At 38.9% G+C, this 18,963-nt stretch overlaps 1 protein-coding gene across 3 annotated transcripts in view; it reads right to left on the bottom strand.

Moving 5' to 3' along the window:
* Nucleotides 1–261: 261 nt before the first annotated feature.
* The window catches only part of spon1b (spondin 1b), a 126,525-nt gene continuing 107,823 nt past the window's right edge, over nt 262–18,963 (bottom strand). Inside the window, exons 11-16 of one of the 3 annotated variants that reach the window (XM_053631369.1) lie at nt 18,663–18,848; nt 12,763–12,933; nt 10,649–10,816; nt 7,349–7,513; nt 4,808–5,080; nt 262–4,055 (exon numbers count right to left, since the gene is read on the bottom strand). In XM_053631369.1, coding sequence (XP_053487344.1) covers nt 3,910–4,055; nt 4,808–5,080; nt 7,349–7,513; nt 10,649–10,816; nt 12,763–12,933; nt 18,663–18,848 — 1,109 coding nt within the window. In that variant the 3' untranslated portion in view covers nt 262–3,909. Of the gene's footprint in view, nt 4,059–4,807; nt 5,081–7,348; nt 7,514–7,728; nt 8,804–10,648; nt 10,817–12,762; nt 12,934–18,662; nt 18,849–18,963 lie in introns of those variants that run through there. The other 2 variants (XM_053631368.1, XM_053631371.1) reach the window with 2 other exon arrangements.

The following is an 18,963-nucleotide window of genomic DNA, read 5'->3' as shown; positions in this document are numbered from 1 at the left end:
TTCATGTCACCTGTCAATGGTTTTAAACTTATGGCTGATCAGTGTAGTTTGTCTGTTGCAGGTGTGTAGTGACCGCTTAAATGCCAATTAATTGCAGGAACTAAAGCTGTGAGTGGGGAACTGAAAAAAAACGTCAGATTATATGCGCCATTGTCTTGGTCAGAGGAATAATTAATAAATAATCATTAACAAAATCAGCAATGTAAAACAAAGACTAATTAATAGTCTTGCTAAAGCATGTTAGAAGACAAGAAGGAGCAATACACTGAGATTTTGTCACATTTACTTTTATTGTAAAGGTGATTTATTCCAAAATAGTAATATATTGTAGAGGAGAGGGAAAAAAAACTGACAGAGATTGAGAGAGAGAGAGAGACCTACACATGACCTTGGCAAGTCCTGGGTGTTGAGTATATCAAAATTCCACAGCAAAAGTTATAAAGTGTCTAAAATTAATACTGTACTCTATTTCCTACAGCTGAGTTACTGTGCCTCTACATGGATTACAGAGGATTAAAAAGGTCACAACATAGCTATTTTCAGGCTAAAATGAATTTTTTTGTACACAAGTCTTGGCATGGTTGTTCTTACCTGTGCTATCTGTTCAGCAGTATCATTTTGAACCATCCAAGTGCTATTATGAGTTTCCCTTTGTACATGTAACCATAAAAAAGGGGAGGAAAAAAACATTTTGTCAGCTATGAATATTTGAGACGATACGATGAAACTGCTTTGTAGTGACAGGAGAAAATCAATCCCTCCTCGGCAGATGGCAGCTGTCCAAATCGATTGGTCATTGATTGTGGGCGACCCGTCTTGATAGTGCTCAACAGAGAAGGCTTGATGTGGTGGCACTTTGGACTAGAGGCAGGGATGGGACAAGTGGGAGGCAGGGGGGAGGGGGGGACTTGATTGAAATGCAAATCCTGCCTGATGTCCTTGAGCAAGAAGAGTGTAGTGCTGTGCTTGTTATTTTACTGAATCTAAACTGTACCATGACTGTAGAAACTCTGTTGTACTGAGAATGGAATTGAAATAAAAATCAACTTGACTGAATCACACTGATTTCACATTGGACCATATTCGGCAGAGATGACGCCATAGGATAAGACTATTCTCAGACATTTGGTCTTTTGGTCCGTATTTGAGCCCATGTGCCCTAATTCAACAGTTTCCCTTAACCCTTTGCGATATTAACTACGGCCAATCATGGTGTCCAGGTTTGTTGAGAGTACAGAAACACTAATGAAGACAAAGACATACAAATGGGTCTTAAAGTGCTTCTTATCATCAATACAAGTTGTCAGTGGCCAACATTTCTAACTTTAGGAGTCAAAGGGTACTCCTAAGCGGCTAGACAGTAAGTACTCTAATTGCACCATTTGGTGAAACCAACTTAACAGCAGCCTATCACCAAAAACCCTGTGGGGTATTGGTTGGGACCAATCATGTCGGATAAGTTTTCTGAGAGAACAGAGCAACGTTCACCAACAATGACAAAAAAAGATATAGTAGTGGGCTTTACAGTGTCACTAACAGCAGTTTAACTTGTCGGTGGCCAACAGTTCTAATTTTGGGGTTCAAATGGTGCTCCTAAATGCGCCCTTTTGTAAAGTCTATATTTATACTGACTTAACAGCGTCTATTGCCCAAAACCTTGTGGGGTATTGGTTGGGACCAATCATGGCTGATGTGTTTGTCAAGAGCAAAGAGCAATATATACCAGCACTGATGAAGACAAAGATGGATCTTAAAAATGGGTCTTAAAGTGTCTCATAATCAATTTTGCTTGTCATTTCTCATTTTGGGGGTCAAAGGGTGCTCCTAAGCGCCCGAAATACACCATTCGGTGAAAATTATATCAATATTTTGTGTCATTGGTTCGGACCAATCATGACAGATGAGTATTTATAGAGCACAGACCAACATACACCAACACTGATGAAGACAAAATATTCGAATGGGTCTCTTATCATTAATGTAAATTGACATTTCTTATTTTGATGGTCCAGTTGGTACTCTTGAATGGCTATATGATCCCTACATGCACCATGTGGTGAAGCCTATATCAATATGACTTAACAGCAGTCTATTATACCCAAAAACCACACACAGCAACGAAGAACGATATTCAAAGTCTTAACGTGTTTCTTATCTTCAATGCAACTTGCCATTGGGCAAAATTAAGCTTGAAACTAAGACACAACAACAAAAACCAAACAAACCCAATATCTCTGATTAAAAAATCAAGTTCATCAGTGGCTCCTGCAATCTGATATGGAGATAATGTGTACATCGGATATAATTGCAGCTTCTGTTTTGGTGCAGGAACTGAATGAAATTCTGCACTTGCAAGGATTTGAGAATTAACGCACCACAGATCCACAATTTCTTGGTCGATGACATTAAAAGGCCTTGGAGGTGGAACACAAGACTTAGTGTGCCATTTGGGATGAGGCTTAAGCCCTTCAACTCTTATTACTCATTTTAAAGCACATTACACATAGTGGTAATGAGTGTGGGGATGAGTGTCTATTTGATGCCCTGCTAACATCCCATCTGAGGTGAATTCTCCAGCATTGTGCCTAGTTTTCTCAGAATAGGCACCGCATCCTCTGTGACCCTGACCAGGATAAAGCATTTACTGAAGATAAATGAATTCATAGTAGTTATATTTTATACCACAGCACTGTTAAAATATCTATTCGGATTGGTCAGAAGGTTGCAGTGCAAATCACAGGTTTATATGAATGCACTTGCTCTAATATGTTATCGTCTCTACAGTAGCAGCTAACTGACAGGGACTTATCATGGGTATGCCACCATATCAAGAATTAAAAATAAAATAATAAAAAATCTGTTTATGTGAAGTTTTCTGTGAGGAGATTTTTATTTGTTTGGAAGGAGTCTCCAGTGTCAGTGATTTGTAACAGTACATTTTCCGCCACAGGAAAGTCTTCAGGATGGAGGATTTTCTCAGTAAGCTGACAAGCTGTTTTTTTGTCTTATTAACTTAAAGATAGAGAGAAAAAAAGAGAAACTGGTGAGAGAATGGCTGTTTTTAGCTTTTACAACATAAGTGACAACAGGAACTAACTTGTTTGGCAACTTTAACTGAAAATATAAACGGAGTACAAAAAAAAGTTGTTGGTAAGTTTCTGTGGTATAAGAGGAATAAAGCACTTTGGAACATGGTGTTATAGTAAAATAATCAACTTCAGGGTAGTAACAGTAACTCTGCTTCGTGCCGGGCCATGTTGTTTACTTTCCTATAACAGCATACCCCGAGGGTTTTGTTCCTTCCTTGTATTATATTATATTATATCATATTACTACTATGAATGAATTAGTACCGTTTAACTAATAGGACAGGTGTGTAGTTACAAGAGTAAGGACTGCAAGTTCGGATCCATCAAAGTGTCCTGGGAATTTATAGGGTTAAATCACATGATATTTAAGCTAGACCTAATCAGGATTAAGATGAGAATTTAGCCCTTTCAGCACCGCAATGCTGTCTGCGTAAATGGGCAAATGGTGATTTACTGTGTGAGGAGCACACTTGAATATCAACTGTACAGTAAATGTAAACTGAGTCAGGGTTCGGAAGTAGTGTACAAAAAAAGACAAAACAAAACAAAACAAAAGACATAATATTCAGTAAAGAATGCCAAGCTCTGTGTTTTAGTGTGTGACTGTGAAGTTGGTTCGTTAGATAGTAATACATATAGCTGCTGAAAAGGCAACTAAAACTAATCACAAACATCTGTGTGGTCTTCTTTAACCATGTGTGTACTACTCTAAAATCTCTAGACACCTTTTAACCAGTCCGGAAAGACCTCACACTCCACGCCTCTGTTTGTGTGTGTTTGTGTTTGTACTCGTGTCTGTGTATAAGAAATGTAGAGTTCTTTAGCAGGGCTGCTCATTGCACATGCGGTTCTCTCTGATAGGCCTGCATTTGCCTTTCTTCCTCACATGCCTCACACGCTCCTGGACACCCCCGCCACACTGCTTGGTACAGTCCGTCCAGCTGGACCACGGGCCTATTTTGCAACCTGCTGGGAGAAACCAAATGTCCAGAAAAGTGTTAATGTCTTATTATTTTGTTCAAAGTTCTTTATTTTTTAATGTTTCCCTGAAGACAAATGGATAACAATTTGCACCGATCATCCTGTTCAAAAGTTTACACCCCACTGGCCTCTTAATGTATCGTGTTGCCTTCTTGAGCATCAGTGAATGTTTGCAACTTTTGTAATAGTTGTGTACGAGTCCCTCAGTTGTCCGAATTGTAAAAAGATGAAACTCAACATCATATAGTCACTGCTGGAAAGGGGTCAAATATGCAGAAGATGCTGGAAAAGCAAAGAATGTGCAGGACCTGGAGGATTTTTCTAAAGAACAGTGGGCAGTTTAACTGCTCAGGACAAACAAGGGATTCATGAACAACTATCACAAAACATAAAAACAGTTGTTGATCATCCAGGTAGCAACACACAGTATTAAGAATCAAGTGTACAGTATGTAAACTTTTAACCTCAATTGTGTCTATTTATTTCATATATATTTTTTACATGTTATCTGAAGTAAGATGATTTTTTATATACCAATTTTTGCTTATTATAATGAATACCTTTGGAACTAATCGACAAATTGTATTTAAATTTGTATTTAATTTATAAAAAAAACTTAATTGTATTTGTCTACTACTTTTCACAATTATTTATGATTTAATTTTCCTTGTGTCCTGCTTTAAGGAAAACTATTACGAGAAACATGGATATGAATCAGCAGACGTTAAATGTCATACCTGGTATGTCCTCATCTGTCCAGGCAGACTCCCGTCCCGCTTTAGTTCTCCGCCTCTCTGTGGCATCCTGCTTGGCTTTTTTGCGGTCGCTGGCTCGTGGGCCCCGTGTACACTTCCTGATCTTACACTTCTTCCTCTGCACAGTTTCAGGACACGGGACTCCGCCGAACTCAGGCTCTAACTTCACCATACGGGTGCGGATCATGTGACCCTTCCCACAGGACTTATTACACTCGGACCACTCGGTCCACTCAGACAGCATACAGTCCACAGCTGGAGGAGAGAGGGAGACACACTAATGGTGTGGTCCATGCTCAAGTGATCATGTCTTAATCCCTGCAAATCCCTACAGCCATCAGAGTAAGAACTTTGAAGGGTCCTTCTCTGTAAGTAAGAGAAACTTATACTACGTGCACTTCAATGCCAAGCCACTTTGACTGTTGCATAATCACAGTTATTTTGTTTTGTGACAATTCTATAGCAATTTGTAAAATGTTCGCAAAACCACAAGTACATTAGGAAACTACAACACCTGATTATGTAATGGTTTGTTCAATTTTTAAGGAATACTCCAACATCTTTCAATCCATGTACTGTATCTGTAGTCTATACGTGTTTACCTTAGCCAAGAATTAATAGAATGAAAAAGCATCTATATTCCAAACTCACTTATAGTGGAAGTCTAAGGGCAGTTGTTAAAATTGGTCAATAATGTCATTTTGTGTATGATTGTACATGGACAACACAAAACCTTTGGGAATGTACAAGTAACTGGAATTTGTACTGTCTTGCTCCTCTCTGCTCCAGTGTTAGATTGTTTTACATACAATATGGGAAGCGGCCACAAGCTGAGTGGAATATGATAGATTTTAAAAAAGCATTGCCGATGACCTTTTTTTAAATTACAACGAGGCTTCAAAAGTTGAAAAACCTCAAAAGTTTCACAAATGCTCTGACATCAAGTGTGTTGTTTTTTTGGTTTTTTTTAGCTCCCGACCTAGAAGATGCAGTGGTGGTCAAAAATGAGTCTGGTTAGTGAGCGTATATGAGGAGATTTGTGACAGGTTGCTTAAAATAAACCAGTATGCCATGTGACATCATACAAGCAGCTCTATTCTCATGATTTTCTGCCTATAAGGTTCCTTGAAGACAAAAAACCTTCTCATCACCAGAGTTAATCTAAAGTAAATAGAAAACTACACCAATTAGTCAGCTGATACTAGCTAGAATTCACTGTTATGGTTACAGTGAGCCGCATGTATACTTTTTTCAGGACATCACGAGTTTAAATCCCGACAATGAAACAAGCCATTTGTAGCGGGGAATCAAGAAAGCAAAATTGGCCATGCTATCACTCCCATGTCAATCAGCACATGAGCTCGTGTATACGGAAGAGGGCAGATAGCGCTTTCCTCCGAGTGTGTTATGCCGTCCTGTGACACAGAAATTTGAAAAGATGTGGAGGTTGGCTTTGCATGTATTGGAGGAAACACATTATCCATGTAAGCCCTATCCTTCCCAGTTGGTAGCTGTCATGTGATGGAGTAAGTTAACTAGTGGGTGGGAATTCCATCCATCCATCCATCCATCCATCTTCTACTGCTTACTCCTTCTTAGGGGTTGCGGGGGAACCTGGAGCCTATCCCAGGCAGCATCGGGCACAAGGCGGGGTACACCCTGGACAGGGTGCCAGTCCATCGCAGGGCACAATCACATACACATTCACATACCCATTCATACACTACGGACACTTTAGACACGCCAATCTGGGTGGGAATTGGCAAGATGAAATTGGGGAAAAAACGTGGAGAAAAATTTCTAATAATAATCTGAATATTATAAAAATATTCAATATTAATATTACTGACTATTCTTAAAATCATAAAGTAATATAAGGAAGATAAGTTTTTCTTGGCTGTCTCATTTGAATTTGTCATGTCACTGCAAACCAGCGACTCCATTTTCCAGAATGCACCACAAACTAAAACATGGCCGACGACTACAACTCCCAAAGCTACACACCGTCACAGCAGCTTCTTTTGCGTACTAATCAGACACACCTGTTCCCAATTACAATATCAATGCCACTATACTACTTAAGAGACTCTCTCTCACACACACAGAGCCATGGTGAAGTATATGCTCAGTTACATTTTGTGTCTGCCGTTACCAAACCTTGATTCCTTGTTTGTTTATTGTGGTTTTGATTTGTTCTTGTTTTCCGACGTCGTCTTTTTGTGCCTTGCCTTGTTTGGACTGTTTGTTTGCCTGATTGCCTGACCTCTGCTTATCTTTGCTTATTGATTTCTGTCTGATCCCTTAGACTTATTATTTTATTAAACTGCCAAACCTGCACTTGCTTTCATCTCAGCCTCCATTACATGACAGCATTATATAGTCATGTACTTTGAACAGAATTCAACAATTAGCCCAATAAGTGACTTCTGTATATTATAAGTGAGTGTGAAAATGCTGGAGTATTCCTTTAAAAAGGTTTATTGGGTATATTTTTGTGCGTGTTTGTGTGTACGTGTTACTCACGGCACTCTGGCATCATGCACTTCTCTACTTGCTCCAGCTGTTCTGTACATTGGCCGGGTAGCGCTGGGGTCTTCAACATGCGCCGCCGCACATGCATTCCCACTCCACATGACACACTGCAGTGACCCCAATCAGACCACTCTGAAACCATACAGGACAAGGCATCTACACACACACACACACACACACACACACACACACACAAACACACACACATATACATATATTACTAATACATCATAAACCACTGTCCCCTGTATTCTCTTCCCCTGACCTTCACTGAGTATTTGGCTAATTTCTGTTGAATAGTCCGTAGACATTTTGTTTGATGTGCAACAGCAATTTCATACACAAGCTATAAAAAAGACAAAGCTAATAAAGACAGCAGCAAGAAAAGAACAAATCAATAAAACATTACAGACCTGAAACAACACAGTTACTCACTGTCAGGTTTTTAAATCAGAAGCAGTCAAGTGATTCTGGCTCACAGCGAGTTAATAATTTGCTCGACTGCAGGAGGGATTGGGAAGCAGTGTGCTGAGGCGACTGAGGCTGTGGAGGTCAGTAAGGGTGGACATATCAGTGTTCAGTTTATGGTGAAAGTGATGAATATTTCTAGAGAGTGCCACACGGGATTGACTCGTAAATATAGTTATAAACATTCTTCTTCACGTTCAGGACTCATGAAAGATATCTATACAGTGACCCTCTTGAAGCTTTTCTGCGTCACTGGCAACATTTCCCTTCTCTTCCCAACCTCTTTCCAGTCACTCCACAGTTCTTGCCTTGTCCTTAATAAGACCTTTCTGACACCGATATATATTTTTCTCTGTTTGGTTTTCTTGGTAAACACTGAACATCCTGAACTGTCATGAAAAGATAACTGAATTATGCGTTATTTAAGGAATAAAACACTTGGTGGTGTGTTGGAAAATATTGTTTTATTCCTCAATTTGCCACCAATTCCATTTTTTATTTATTAAAGAATGACATGTCATAGTTTTGATCTTTTTATAGTTATGTGTAAGTTAGCGCTAATTATCACTTTTGTTATACTGTAGCAGCTATACACAGTCCTTCCCTCACCAGCCTCTTTTTTCCCCTCAAATTTGCAGCTTGTCATGTTATTGAGTAGCTGTAAAGTGCAAATTCCTCCATCCATAAGACTTTGCCATGTTGCTTTACCTCAAAGAGCTGAAACTGGACAGGCGGTCAAATAAACGTCTCCAAACAGAAAGCTTTACAAGAGCAATGTTTTTAACATTTTTCATAGTTAAATAACAACACTACTTAAAAATCTGTTTAGTCTTAGATTATGAGGTGTGTCCACTAGACAAATACCATGAATTGTTGTTGCGTGCCCCCCGCCTTGTGCCCCATGCCCCCTGGGATAGGCTCCAGATTCCGGGTGACCCAGTAAGGATAAGTGGTACAGAAAATGGATGGATGTTGTTGCTATAGAAATGGTAACATTCAGAATTAGTGTGAGATCATTAATATAAGCCTGTGATCTGAATTACATTTAGAACTACTGTCAGAGATGTTATAGTAAATTAAACAACACCTTCTGACCTATCAGAATCGAGAATTCATCATTCATCACAACATATCATCTTTCCCAAGTCTCCCGAATTGAGTACCTGGAAATGAGTATATGCATAAGTTCCATATTCATTCAGTATTTCTAAACCCTGCATTCCTGCAACTTCATCCATCTCCCAAAACACTGTTGCACTGCTGTTCAATTCTACATCAAATTGCTTGTGATGATTTGCTTCACAAGTTCTGAAAACAAAAACTAAACAATCACAACTGTCTCAAATACAAAAACAAAATAATAATAGTTACTATTACAAATTGAAAAAGACATCATTAAATAGAGAGCCTCGATGTTTTCCTTGAAGCAAAATCAATAGGAGAAATGAAAAGACTGTGTTTGTACAGGGTTTGGATCTCCTCATTTTGAAGACGAGCTGGTCTTCGGCATGGACTTTATTCTGGATTCCTTTATACACGGATTTGTTGTTAAGGAAAGCAGACTCACCAGCCACTCTAATAAGAACACCTGCACGCCTTCTTATTCATGCAATTATCCAATTAGCCAATCATGTCACAGCAGTACAAGGCATAAAATCATGCAGATACAGGACAAGAGCTTCATTTAATTTTCACATCAAACATCGGAATGGGGAATAATATTGTTCCCAGACAAGCCGAAGAGAAGGCAGGAAGGCTACAGTAACTCAAATAAGCACCCTTTACAACCATAGTAAGCAGAAAAGCGTCTCAGAATGCACAACACCTTGTGTTGAACCTTGAGGTGGATGGGCCACGACAGCAGAAGACCACATCAGGTTCAACTCCTGTCAAAGATTCAGAAACCACCTTGTAGAGGGCTTATTTGATAGTATGGTCTTTCTCTCAAGCATCAGTTACATCATAATTGGTTAGTTATGCTAATTTATACTGGAGAGACTAAGGACACTGAGTCCCTGTCTAATTTTGTCCCCACCACTTTTTTACAAATAAAGTACATTAAAAATCTTATAGCCTGCAGCAGAAACAGATCGAAACAGTTTCTAAAATATAATTAAAGTTCTTTTTAGACAGTGTTATTGTCACGAGGAGGTGTCTGCAATGTTGGTGTGGTGGAGGTAGTGTGGGTTCCGTTTATATCTTATATAAAATATAATGCCCCCACCCCCCACCAAGTAACAAACCACCAACCCCCTCCCATAGACATGCCTGTGTTTATCCACTGCCATCTCTAGACATCACCCTCTTTAAACAGCCACATTTAATGACGGACATTACAATTCAGGACGTCATTCAAGGGCATCTCTGCACTAATGTCAGTTGGAGAGACAAGTGTTGTTTTTTTTAGTGCAGCAGCATGGCTGAGTGTCTTTTAGATAAAGCATGTGTTGAGATAAGCAAGACGAACTGGCATTTTGCTGAGTGCAGATTCAAATAGATGGGAAACAACAAGGCATTTATACAGCCGAGTAATATAACTGCATTAAGAGCTTTTCATACTGTAGGCTACAATCGCTTGTCCCCCATTCATTTTAAATGATTGCTGGACAGAGTAGTGAGAGTGCTCAACCCTGAAAAAAACACGATGAGAGTTCAAGCTTGGCTAGCAAGGTTAGTTGGAAAAAGGAAAACAAAAAACATATGGTGTGGTTCATTTTCTCAGATTTTAGGGAAACTCTACCCTGAACTACATGAAAAATGTTTATACTGAAATATTTGTGATGTGCGTCGTGATTCTGGTGCTAATTTGTTGGTCGTACTCACTGCACTCTGGCATCATGCACTTCTCCACCTCTTCCAGCTCGACTCGGCATTGAGAGCCATCAGACGCGGGCATCTTCATCATCCTCACCCTCTTCTTCATCCCTACTCCGCAGCTCACACTGCACAGCTCCCAGTCTGCCCACTCTGTCACGATACAGCTACTGGGGGCTAGTGCATGCAACACACACACATACACAACACACAACACAGGACCACACTTTTAGTCACCAAGTAAACGATATATGAGTAATTTTTTTTTGTCATACATTCATTCCAGTGATATGAAGTATAGAATGTAAATACAAATATTCAGTAAAAGCATAACGCCATGTCTAGTGATTAGCATGTTACTTTATAAACATCAGCCTTCTGCACTGTTGTTGTGTTTTTACTGATTACAGGTTTCAGTTGTGTAGGATGGGGTGAGGGATGTGTGTAGGAAGAGCGATCATTAACGACAGCCTGAGGAAAGAAACTGCTCAGGTGATGCTGAGTTTCAGGTTCATGGACTAAACACTTGATATTTGCTAGAATTTATGTTACTTGATGAGATGTTTCATGATGGGAATGTTGTTGTAATGGTATTTCTACTTAAGTGTACCCTAAACTAATACTTTCTAATGTTATGTCATTTTCATTTAGTGTTGTGATTACTGACATAAAAAAAGCTGTCCTGGGATTTACATTTATTCTATTTATTAAAATATTATCAGTTATTTGCAAAATGTTCAGTAGATACGAATCTTAATAACAATAAAACTACTTAATGCTCAGCTTATGATCATTTCTATTTAAACTACATCCCACTGCTTTGTTGACAGTTTCCCTACATTCACAATAGCAAGCAATAAAGTGACAGGGAACCATTCATTTTCTACATATGTAGGCATCACATAGACGCCATTTCTACAAGAACAACAAGTATCAACAATTGACAAAGCTACAACACGGTACCAATCTTGAAAGACTCCTTTGATCAATCCTATGGCTCGTGTGGTACGAAGTATTTAGTTCCCATTTACTTACACATAAATGGAGGAAAAACTTACAACTGTGGTTTCATCTTTTCCTGTCATGCATGATCTCTCCATACAGTGTATAGAGACATTACGAAGAAAAATAAAGGTTGGAAGGAAGCAGCATTAGATTGTTACTGCCTCTCTCGAGTGTACGTAGCTTGTATTAGCTTGCTTTGCTCATCTGCCAATGATGCTAATGTAAATCCTAGTCCACATAAGTGTTGTGTATAAGTCATATACCCGTCTGTATGTTATGCATTTCTCATGGGAACGTAAAAAGCCCACTGGGCAGCACATACCACTCAGTGACAAACTACAAGCAACACCAGTGACTTACTAATGTGAATGTACAACCCCAATTCTGAAAAAGTTGGGACAGTATGGAAAATGCAAAAAGACAAACAAACAAACAAAAAGAGTCATTTGAAAATTTAACTCACCCTGTACTATACTGTATTTTTGAACATATACACTCATTTCAAAACTTTGTTCTTATCAGCATTTTCCATACTGACCCAACTTTTTGGAATGGGGTTGTAGAAGCAAGCACAGTACTGACAGTGCAAGTTATACATCACCCAGTGAAATTTTGAGAAAACTATTGAACTAAAGCAAGTGACGTATCATCATTGTCACCGGCTTGTGTATATTTCCTTGTGAAAACTATAGGCAAACTTAGTCTAAAATGTATTTATTTATTCAATTTATAATAAATTGGGGAGAAACTGAAAACACTAATTGGTGGAACCAGTTATTAAATTGTGGCAACCCTATCTATCAGTGTAGCTAGCAACAGCGGTTAATTAAGCCAAGTATATCTATAAATTCCTCTGCATTACTTATATCTCTGGATTGATTAACAATTGTACAAACAGGCAATTATGTGTAAATATTCTACATAAAGTCGTCTGATTATTTAAAAATCAGCTTCTGATTGACAACAATATGTACTTTATAGAGGAAACGTTTTGAAATATAGTGGGTAGAATGTAGTAGTGTTGAAGATTTGAGAGAGAAATTCAAAACAAATACTTCATTTCAGTTTGTACTTAGTCAAACTTTACTCCACACACACACAACAGCATCCTGACTCACAGCAGTCGTCGTTGACCACACACTTCTCCGTTTCCTCCGTGGGCTCCTTGCAGCTCAAGCCGTCCTCGGGAAAGACTTTAACGTAGCGCTCTCTGGATCTCATGCCCATCCCGCATGTTGCGCTGCACGGAGACCAGCTGATCCACTCGGACAGCATGCACGAAGGCGCTTCTGCACGACGACACACGTTTGCTTACTGCTCCGTAAAGGTCACAAAGTCTTGTACACACCCACAGGAAAGCCTGAGGCAAAACTTGTTTATCAGAAGAGATAAAGGAGAAATGACTAATTCGTAATGCAGAAAACATGCACTGAAAAAACCCAGGGACTCTCTGACAGCATGCCACTGCAGGATTGTTAGGCACACGGATAAATCTTCTGCATAATGATGCACAATGCATACACCTGAGATTCACAACTTGTACAGAATACAACACATATACAGCAATTGTTCAAACTTTTCACATATTTTCTCAACAAGTCCTTGCATCATCACAAACGCGTGTCCGATTATCTGGACACAACACAGCGATGTACCGTACGTTATCATTTTCACATTACCCTAATTGTAATAAGCCTATTTGTTAGTGTTTTTAGGGTAGACATAGTGTAGTATTCTGGCAATTACATGGAATATGTAGAATGCGCAGTGCTCCATTACTGTTAAAAGCAGAAATTAGTCTTATTATAATAGTAGTGATATGGCTTATTTGTAGAGTTTAATTTACAGATAGACAAGTATTACAGCAAAGACATTTCAGCTCTAATGGGCAACACTAATGGGACAAATACTAAACTAGACTGTACTACAGGTCTCATATTGTTTACTTAAGATTTAAAGCAAGCACGTTTTGTTTGATAGTCAGGAATGACACATTCTCCAGTAACTCTAGTAACTTTGTACTTATGTGCCATATTAACACATTTTCAAGTCCTACTGTCCGTGGTAGATGTAATAGATTATGTAATTTGGGAACTATTCTTGGAGATTGGTGTGTGTAATACTGAGCAGCATTACCCACTCTCTCTCTCTCTCTCTCTCTCTCCTCTAGCACTGAAAAATGAAAATGCACAAGTATATATAGCTGCCTTACAACAGCTGTGCAGCTTTACAGGTGAGACAATAAACCATTCCTAACACATTGATGGACACCATATCAATCCTCCTTTACAACCCATCGCTCCCGTCCAACCCATCAACCACAAAACACACTCACTTTATCTCCATGCAGGGTTTCCCAATTAGCCCCAAAACAAGAGCTTGTAAATAGATATCTCATCAGACAGAATGAATGAACTTTGGCCAATTCTCCATAGATTTCCCCATATTGCATATTGCATTGTGGGACTGATTGGTAAGCTGCGCTAATGAAGCACAACTAAGCAAATCATTAATAAGAGATGTAAATGAATAATTCCTTGCTGAGGGGGGACTCCAGCGGCAGCCACACTGGCCCCAGTGCCGGTCAAGCCCATCATGAATCAATATGACCAGCTAACGGACCATTAAATAAAAACAAAGCAGCACAGCTTGCAGTGTTAATCGATGGAGAGCTTCAGAGGGAAAACTAAAGCCTGCAATGACTGTAACAGGACTCAGAGGAAAGGCTAAAAACAATGACAAATAGCTGGGTCAAAGGATAGAGTTAAATATAGATCCAGCAAGAATAACAAAAATAGTTCTGGAACTTTCACATCTTGAAAAGTCATTGATGAGAATTTGTTTCTATTGCTAACGACTGACTTTTCTGAGTATTTGTAATAAAAAGTCATCTTGTAAACTGTCATAATTTTACTTGCTAACATTGGTAAGCTAGCTAACATGGCCTAAGCTGACTGAATTTCTAAAAGGGAGTCATTAGGAAAAAAAGAAGTCATTATAAGTTGCTTTTTCAGCTGAATTTGTGGAAACCACTTGAAGCATTCGTTGTACTGAACTATTTAATTGCTTTTGTCTGAATTGTTCATTGCAAACGGCTGAAAGTCTGTACATTTTGACAATGACCTGATTTGCAACTATTTTGGCTTTCCCATGAGTCACTATTATTAAATCTGTTAATTTGCCTCTGTAAAACCGAACAGTTCCCCTCTGATTCTGCAATCAGTTGCATCAAATAAGCTGTTTTTGCTTTTCACAACTCAGCAGCTACCTCATTTTATCTCCTCAGAAAAGCAGAGACACAGAGAGAAATACACACTGGCTGCATTAGTGTGGTCCATACTGTCATACCCTATATCTCTGGCCAAAGGTTCATTCAGCTAAGGTGAAAACTTCCCATCAATTCCTGCAAACGATACACTAATCCTACAAACAGTTTCAGAGTTTCTTCATTCACAAGACGGAAATCAATTCTCTGCACCGGAGTGGGAGGATAATCCACAACTTACTGTCAGCACTCAAGATCAGATAAGATCATCTGAATCCAGAACACGTCAGGACCTTTTTTTCTTTTTTAACCTCAAGAAAACAAAGTGGGATGAGATTTAAAGTGTGTGTACCAAATCTAAACTTTACAAACTTTTACCTCAGTAAAACCTTTTGACATCTTTGCAGCAATACAAGAAGAACTACTCAATTTAAAGTTTCTATACCTTTAACTTAGTCAAACAAGATTGACACAAAGTTTTTGATGACTTCCTTTCAAACTGTATGAACCCAATCTAAAGTTACACCCATGGACAGTCTCCTGTAAAGCTTTAAATATATATATATATATATATATATATATATATATATATATATATATATAATTCTCAATTTGTTCACAATTTATTCTCAACTTTTTTTTTATTCTCAAATGTCAAACCACTTCAGAAAAAAATTCTTTTTTTGTTTTGCTTTTCTCCTCTCGTCTCGTCTCCTCTTTTCGTGTATGCTGAGATTATATCTGACGTGCAACACACTACACACTTCAGAGTCTGCAGTGGGAAGTTGATACACATTAAACCTGCTGTCTGTGGTTTGCTCTAACCAGGATCCTTTATATATTTACTTCAGTAAATCTAATGTGTCCTAATTTAAAGTCAATCTCCATCCACGTTGCACATAAAAACTTCTTTTGCATTCTCAACTCTGATTATAGATCTACCTCCTCTTCAGCTGAGAACAAGGCACAATGTTCTGAGAACAATGTTCTTGTAAGGCTTCAACTGATACAAATCTGATTTTTTTTTTTTCAGCCCTGCAACAAAAATAATTTTTTCACATTGTTAGTGCATAGGGATGTCACGAGAACCGATACTTCGGTACCAAGTCGGTACCAACATTCTTAAAACGTGACGGTACTTGTTTTTCTGCAGTAGCATTAGTACCGTTTGTAACAAAAGTACCGAAAGTACCGAGGTTGCGATTCTTCCAGACCTGATGGGGGCAGCAAATACGCGCAAGTGTTTTAGTCGGTCCACAAGTGGTGAAGAAGAAGAAGAACCCCTACAAGCACACGGGAAAAACTACAGAAGTTTAGCTTAGCTTAACAAGTTTAGCTCCGCCCCGACTCGTTGAGAGGAAAGCTAATATCGGTTACCGGTGTGCAGCCGATGCTATCCTTCATTTTAAACAAAGCGAGGAAACACCTGGAATTTGGCGAAGCACCTGAAACACAGGTCTTATATTATGTTTGTTTGAGGCAGCTGGCATTGTTTCCGTGAAACCAGCTAATGTTATGCTCCATGTAATGTTTGCGATAGCCAGTTATTTGTTAATGACGCTAACGAAATTGCGATGTTATAAACTACCTCCTAATGGGCCACCATGCATCGCCATTCAGCCCGTTTCCTGTCAGCAAAATGTAGCCTAATGTCACTAATAATTATTCAAATGTAAATGCTTTTAATAAATCGTTTTGGCCTGCCACCATATCAGTGAATTTAAACTAATGCTTGCATTCAGAGTATAAGGTGGGTGTGTGTGTGTGTGCGCGCGCGTGTGTTTAGGAGTGCACCTCCGGATACTCATTGTCAGACAGTGTTTGATAACTAAAATACCCTCCCCCCTCTCCCTCTCTTACTCCTGTGCTTTGGATCATTGCCTAGCTGCATAATCCAGTTGCACTTGAGTTTCAACTTATGGACTTGAAGAATGGACATTCTCCTTTAGGATTTTCTGGTAGAGAGCAGAATTCATGTTTCCCTCAATTATTGCAAGTTGCCCAGGCCCTGAAGCAGCAAAGCATCCCCACACCATCACACTTCCACCACCATGCTTGACCGTAAGTATGATGTTCTTTTTATGGAATTCTGTGTTTATGCCAGATGTAACGGGACCCTTGTCTTCAGTTCCACTTTCGACTCATCAATCCACAGAACATTCTCCCAAAAGGTCTGAGGATCATCAAGGTGTATTTTGGAAAAATTCAGACGAGTCTTAATGTTCTTCTGGGTTAGCAGTGGTTTTTGCCATTTTTGTCCAGCGTCTTTCTGTCATGAACAGTGACCTTTATTGATGCAAGAGAGGCCTGTAGTTCCTTTGATGTGGTTCTTGGCTCTTTTATGACTTCCTGTATGAGTAGTTGCTGTGCTCTTGGAGGAATTTTGGAAGGTCGGCCACTCCTGGGAAGGTTCACTACTGTTCGAAGTTTTGGAGGTAATGGCTCTCACTGTGGTCCTTTGGAGTCCCAGAGTCTTTGTAACTTTGTAACCCTTTGTAGCCCTTTGTAACCCTTCCAAGATTGATGTATTTCAATCACCTTCTTCCTCATCATTTCTGGAATTTCTTTCAACTTTGTTCAAGTGTATTACAGGGTAAGACCTTTTAATAAACTTCATGCTGTTGAAAAAGTTCTATTTAAGTGTTGATTTGATTGAACAGGGTTTGCAGTAATCAGGCCTGGTTGCGTCTAGTCCAGCTGAACCCCATTATGAATGCAGTTTCATAGATTTGGGAAATTAGTAACTATGGGGGCAAATACATTTTCACACAGGCCCAGTTGGTACTGGATAACTTTTTTGCTTCAATAAATAACCTTATAATTTAAAAACTGTGTTTTGTGTTTACTCAGATTGCCTTTGTTCTATCTTAGTTTTGAAACAATTTATAGGAGATATACAAAAAACATAATACTTTTTCACAGTACTGTATACTGATCAGTACATACTGTATCAACGGCCGAGCAGTAGGTACTGAATTGAATGCAGTAGGTACTGTCACAGTATGAGATTTCAGATGCAGCCAAGGTCTAATTCCCACTGGTATAAATATCAGGTAGTTAAACAGCATTGTGGGTAATGTACTACACTGCTAACCAAAGTGACAAAAGAAAAACATTCTTATCTGGTACAGTCTGTCCAATCCATTTAGGCGATTCTATATACAATGGAGTCCAAAAGTCTGAGACCACTACTAACAATGCTTCTATTTTGCATTCTTTTCTAATCTAATACAAAAAATACAATTCATTTTCATTACAAATTATATTATTGACAACAATGTGTGTGAAAAGTAAAATCTTTGAAATATTTAAGAGAATTTCAGAGTTTTTAATGAAGGAAAAAAATTCCTAGATTTTCAATGTGGTCTCATAGTTTTGGACTCCACTGTACTTGAATAGGGAGAGATCTATACATCAGAAATAGATTGACAAGATGGAATTGGTATAATCATTAAAATATGACAGGTGCTCAAATAACACTTTTTTTCAGGTTGCTCTCCTGCACATGCATGTTTCACGTTTCTCCATAATTAACATACATCTTGTATGGCTCATGTATATGTATATACACACAAACATATATACAGTATGCTGTATACATGTAAGAGGTTTTTAACATGTATTTTAAGAGTTAAAATAAAAAATTTAACTGTTGCGGTGTAGGAAGATGACTCAGTCTCACACACACTTCGCTTTAATGCCCTGAACACTTGTGTGTGTGTGTGCATGAGTGCTTGTATAACCTGAACTCACCCTCTTCTCTACAGCCAGATGCCATACAGGGCTCGAAGTCCTGCGTGTGAGGGCACGGCACAGTGGCGTCAAGCTGAGCCTTCAGCATCCTCTGCCTCATGCGTAGACCCTTTGCACACGTGGCTGAGCTGCACGCCGACCACGGAGACCAGTTCGAGTAGATGCACGTCTCCGGAGTGCTGTCTCCTGTAGATGGTAGAGACAGAACAGTAGCTAAATAAAAGTGGTTGTGTGGACATGCCAATTTACATTTTTCATTTAACATGCAGAATATAAAGTGACTCTTATTTGGGTCCTGCCC

The sequence above is a fragment of the Ictalurus furcatus genome, chromosome 8 (genome assembly GCF_023375685.1).
Source record: "Ictalurus furcatus strain D&B chromosome 8, Billie_1.0, whole genome shotgun sequence".
Lineage (NCBI taxonomy): Eukaryota > Metazoa > Chordata > Actinopteri > Siluriformes > Ictaluridae > Ictalurus > Ictalurus furcatus.
Note: the sequence above shows the minus strand (reverse complement) of the source record. Positions and strands in the feature narration are given on the sequence as shown.